The 5,000-nt window shown below is 44.6% G+C and overlaps 1 protein-coding gene across 1 annotated transcript in view; it reads right to left on the bottom strand.

The window, feature by feature from the left end:
• The window catches only part of LOC135110441 (diacylglycerol kinase theta-like), a 59,721-nt gene that overhangs the window by 21,992 nt on the left and 32,729 nt on the right, over nt 1-5,000 (bottom strand). The window contains 5 exon segments of the mRNA XM_064022790.1: nt 457-568; nt 571-609; nt 1,559-1,710; nt 2,662-2,764; nt 4,395-4,474. Of these exon segments, the coding sequence (XP_063878860.1) occupies nt 457-568; nt 571-609; nt 1,559-1,710; nt 2,662-2,764; nt 4,395-4,474 (486 nt within the window).

A 5,000-nucleotide genomic window follows, 5' to 3' on the forward strand; every position in this document is an offset into this window, starting at 1 on the left:
GAGGTTACTTCTAGCTGAGAGTATGTGCGTGTTGGGGTGAGGGGAGAGAGTGTGTTTGTGTGTTGGGGTGACAGTAGAGGGTGAGTGTGTGGATATGTTGGGGTAAGAGGATATGAGTGTGTGTGTCTGTGTGTGTGTGGGTTTGAGTGTGTTCATCTTGAAGGAAGGAAAGTGAGTGTGGAGTGTGGTAAGACTGAGGCACACGAATTTGCAGTTGTAATTCTTTTGTACGAGTATGTGAGGGAGGCAGAGAGATGGACGGGTCTGAATGATACGTGGGTGAAGAAGCTGCATTCTGAAGCGTTCAAGAGAAAGCCAAACTGAAGCCAACGTTTAAGATGAGGTTCTCTAAGCCTCACTATGAAATTTATGTTTAATCTACTGAATCTGATACTGCGTTGAGTGTTCTAATGGTGTGTGTGTGTGTGTGTGTGTGTGTGTGTGTGTAAAACTGACCAGCACTCGGGGGCAGCATGATGGGTTCCAGCAGTCCAAAGGTGCATGTCTCCGGCACCCTGCTGGAGCAGCTGGCGTGCACCGTGTAGCCGCACCACTCGCACCGCAGCCCCCGCCAGACACTCGGCCCGTCCAGCATGTCTTCTTGTCCACCTGCAACACCACCGCCACATTGCACCAACTCGCCAATGCCAGCCACACCTCTAAAGACTCTCTCTCTCTCTCTCTCTCTCTCTCTCTCTCTCTCTCTCTCTCTCTCTCTCTCTCTCTCTCTCTCTCTCTCTCTCTCTCTCTCTCTCTCTCTCTCTCTCTCTCTCTCTGCTCACCTATGTACACCGAGGCTACCTTAATGTGTGTGTGTGTGTGTGTGTGTGTGTGTGTGTGTGTGTGTGTGTGTGTGTGTGTGTGTGTGTGTGTGTGTGTGTGTGTGTGTGTGTGTGTGTGTGTGTGTGTGTGTGTGTGCTTTGTCTCAATCTTCTTTCCTCCTCTCTTCTCATTTTCTCTTTTTCTCCATGTATCTTCCTCTTTCTCCTTCTCCTGTTCCACTTTCTTTTTTTCTTTTTTCCCCTCGTCCAAATCTGGCTCTATTAACTATTCCTCCTCCTTCTCCTCTTCCTCTTCCTCCTCCTCCTCCTCCTCCTCGTCCTCCTCCTCCTCCTCCTCCTCCTCTCCTCTTCCTCCTCCTCTTCTTCTTCTTCGTCTTCCTCCTCCTCCTCTTCCTCCTCCTCCTCCTCCTCCTCTCCTCTAGCACTCTTTCCTCTCACCACGGCCATTACTCTCCACCATCACATCTTCTTTTACTCTACCACTACCTCCTCCTCCTCCTCCTCCTCCTCCTTCATCACCACTAACACGTGTGCCCTCACTACTCCCAACGCCTCAAGGTTCACCATCACTACCATTAGAAAACACTACCACCCTTGACACCATTCCCCACGACTCACCACACCACCATTTCGTTCACTCATCATCATTCACCACCACATCACCAACCATTCATTCACCATCTATTCACTCTACACCATTCAACACCACCAAGTTAATATTCTGGTCAGTTTACACCCCTCAGCATCTCTCGTTCACCACCCACAGCGTCACTCACCACACATTTTGAGTTGGCAGGTAAGTTTCCCTCACGCCAGTGGTGTTGTTGTACCACTTGGGGAAGAGTCTTGTCCAGGATAAAGATGGCGCAGTCCTTGCAGTTTGGAACCACGAAGTCCTCGCAGTCCACGTGCACAAAGTACTCGCACACTGCAACACAACGGAGGGGAGGGTTAGTGTGTGTGTGTGTGTGTGTGTGTGTCTGTGTGTGTGTTGGGGGTGAGGGGTGGTAGAGTACAGTTATGAATTTGTGTTGGTGGATAATCTAATAGTGTGTTTAAGTTAGTGTTTGTGTATTATGTGATTTGAGCAAGCAGTATACGTACCTGGATACTGTAGTCAATAAACTCTATCTATTTATTTACCTGTCTACTTACCTATCTATATCTACCTGTGTGTGTACGTATGTTTCTGCTCACCGTAACTGGCATCTATTTCCTTCCTTACTACAAATGGATTCTTTAGATAATTTTTTGCTTACTGAAACTGGAAACGTACATCCTTGCTTACAGAAACTAGATGCCTTAACTTTTAGCTTGCTGGAATCCTCAATGCTCTCTTGCTGGAATTCTTGTTTACTAATTTACTGGATCATTAAATTCTTACTTACTCAAATTCTCAACCCTTGCTTTCTGGAACCTATTTTTTTTTTTATTGGAGCTTTGAACTCTTACTTGCTGGAACCTTAAAAACTTGCCTACTAGATCCTTCAATTCCTCTTGATTGTAACTCTTAATACTTTCATACTGGAACATTAAACCCTTGCTCACTGTAACACACTGTCTTTTATTTACTTATTCTCTGGAACTTTGGATCCCTGCTTACTGAAATCTCCAATGCTTGCTACTTACTTCTCTCATACTGGAACCCTCAACCCTTGCCCCAGTGGAACCCTTCATTCTTGGTTACTGGAGTGTTCAGCTGTTACTTACTGGGACCTTAAAAAATTTTGCTTACAGACTGTCATGCACACTCACATTATTGACACCCATCTTACTGACAGCTACATTCACACACACACCTTACTGACAGCCACACTCACACACCTTACTTGACAGCCACACTCGCACACCTTATTGAAAGCCATACACACTCACTCACCTTCACATTTCAGGGCTAATGTATCGTCCAGTTTCTTGCGGCAGACATTACAGTGGCGGCGACGAACGTGAATTGGCTCTGACCAGCAGTGAGCCACCGGAGTCCTGAGGGGAGAGGGGGAGCCAGGTGAGGTCAGACTTGGACATGTCAGGACGCGTTACGTGGTGAACAGGTACACGAGAGAGTATGAGGAAAACAACCAACTGGAAGTATATTGTTGATCTAAAGAAAAGAGGAAAAGCACAAAGAGGAAACATGAAGAAACACAAATAGAATGAAACACGATTGCCGAGTCAATATCGAGGCGTCCATGACAGACATTTTGTTCTTGAAGAATATACTAGTGAATGAATAAATTAGATGAACTTAAGCAACAAATTACGTTCTGAAAATTGTTAATTGCAAAGACTTTACCAGATTTTATAAGCTTTGAAAACTGTTAATTGTAGATGACAACAACCTGATTACTGAGTCCATTCCATTCATCAACCGCTCCATTTGAGAACCAACCAATCTGTACTGAGATCAAGCAAAGACACCCCAAGTCTTTTCGTTATAATATTTAAACCATTTCATCTTGCTGCATACTCTGATCCAAAACACGAGGCACTGCATGTAGGCCAATATCCTTAACTTTTTTTCTTTTTTCCAAGCTCGACATCACCTTGCACTGAGATAACACAAAGACACCTCAACTCCCTTTGTGGTAAGATTTAGATGAGCCAGCACCTTCATCTGGCCACTCATTCAGGTTTAAAACAAAAGGCTTTTACATTTAGGTCAATATCCTTAACCTTTTTCCAATACTCGACCTCACCTATACTGTTGCAAGATCTTATTATGAAACATTTCTCCGCCGCATCCTGACTACTTTCCAAAGGCTCTAGTTAAAGGGACCCCTACAAAAATATATGGAAAAGCTAATATATAAGGAAAAAGATTCAAAACACGGGGAAAAATAAAAACTACAAGAAAAAAAAAACACATCATAATTCCTCTTTTTCAATACAGTCCCTCCCTTATAAATATATCCAAGACGTCACGGGCAAACAAAGTCACTCAGGCGGCGGGTTCGTAAAGGACAGCAAGTAAACACAGGTGGGTCATTCTTTGCCTCGTCTGCAGCCTTGCCGTCCTAATATTTAGATGTACAGTCACTGCCAAAAGTTTGTTCACGTGGCGTTTCTTTTCCACTAATTTAACTGTTCCGTCTCAACCGTAAGTCCTCCGATGTGCTGCCTGTCACCTTACAACACCTGAGAAGTGAAAGGTTCCAAGGAGATCAGAGCACATAAAGCTGAAGGAAGACGCTAAACATAGTGGAAGTGAAGGTGTCAGGTTACAAGACTTCTGGCCGCGACTGTACCTCACCTGCACATGTCACGCTCCCCTAACCCACCACCCACTAACACACATGCCAGCAAGCCCAGGTCAGGAGGCACTGCTCTTTGTGGGTGCTTGGGTACTTTGGTATTGCAGTGAACAGTGGATTGCGTGATGTACAGTGACAAGGAAAGATTTTATTTTTTTTTAGTTTTATTTCTTCTTTTCTTTCTTTCTCGTTTTGCGCATGTGTTCAGAGGAGGCAGGTTAATTACTACAGTGCTTTAAACGAAAAAAGTCAACCCATTGTAAAGTAAAGCACACACCCACATACACACACACACACACACACACACACACACACACACACACACACACACACACACACACACACACACACACTCACTCACCTTCACGAGGGTGGAGGCCACGCTGGAGCATGGCGACACGACCGTCTTGAGGCATTTGTCGTGACACACAAAGTTGCAGACTGAAAAAAAATCAAGAAAAAACACATTAGAACACTTAGTATATAACAAAGGTACAGGAAACTAACACAGCAAGCACGGCAGGAAAGAGATGTAACAGTACGTGATCTGGATGGCAAGACTTCATAACAAATGGTGACTTGAAACTCCAGAGGCCAGTTCCACAGTCTTTTCGTAAGCTTCCGAACCAAAAACGCTCCCCATGTTGGTGAGCGCCCGATCAAATAAGAAAGCTGAATAGGTCCTGCCGGTTAGTTAGCAAGTGAAAAAATGGTTGAACACTTGTCCAGGGCGGCACATCATCACTCGCCCTTCCCCGTGTTAAGAGACCAGTGGATAAAGCCCTTACTCGTATTTCGAAGGTCAGAGAAATGACTAGCCGGGTTCTGAAGAGTATCTATTCCGTTAATAATTAAGAAATCTTGTTAACCTTTCGCTAGGACCATGAAAACATCCTTAAGAACCAGTGTCACTTCAACTAGAGCCTTTTCAATTTAAAGGAAATCCGATACAGAAGTGTTTTGGGAT

This window comes from Scylla paramamosain, chromosome 20 (assembly GCF_035594125.1).
Source record: "Scylla paramamosain isolate STU-SP2022 chromosome 20, ASM3559412v1, whole genome shotgun sequence".
In the NCBI taxonomy this organism is placed as follows: domain Eukaryota; kingdom Metazoa; phylum Arthropoda; class Malacostraca; order Decapoda; family Portunidae; genus Scylla; species Scylla paramamosain.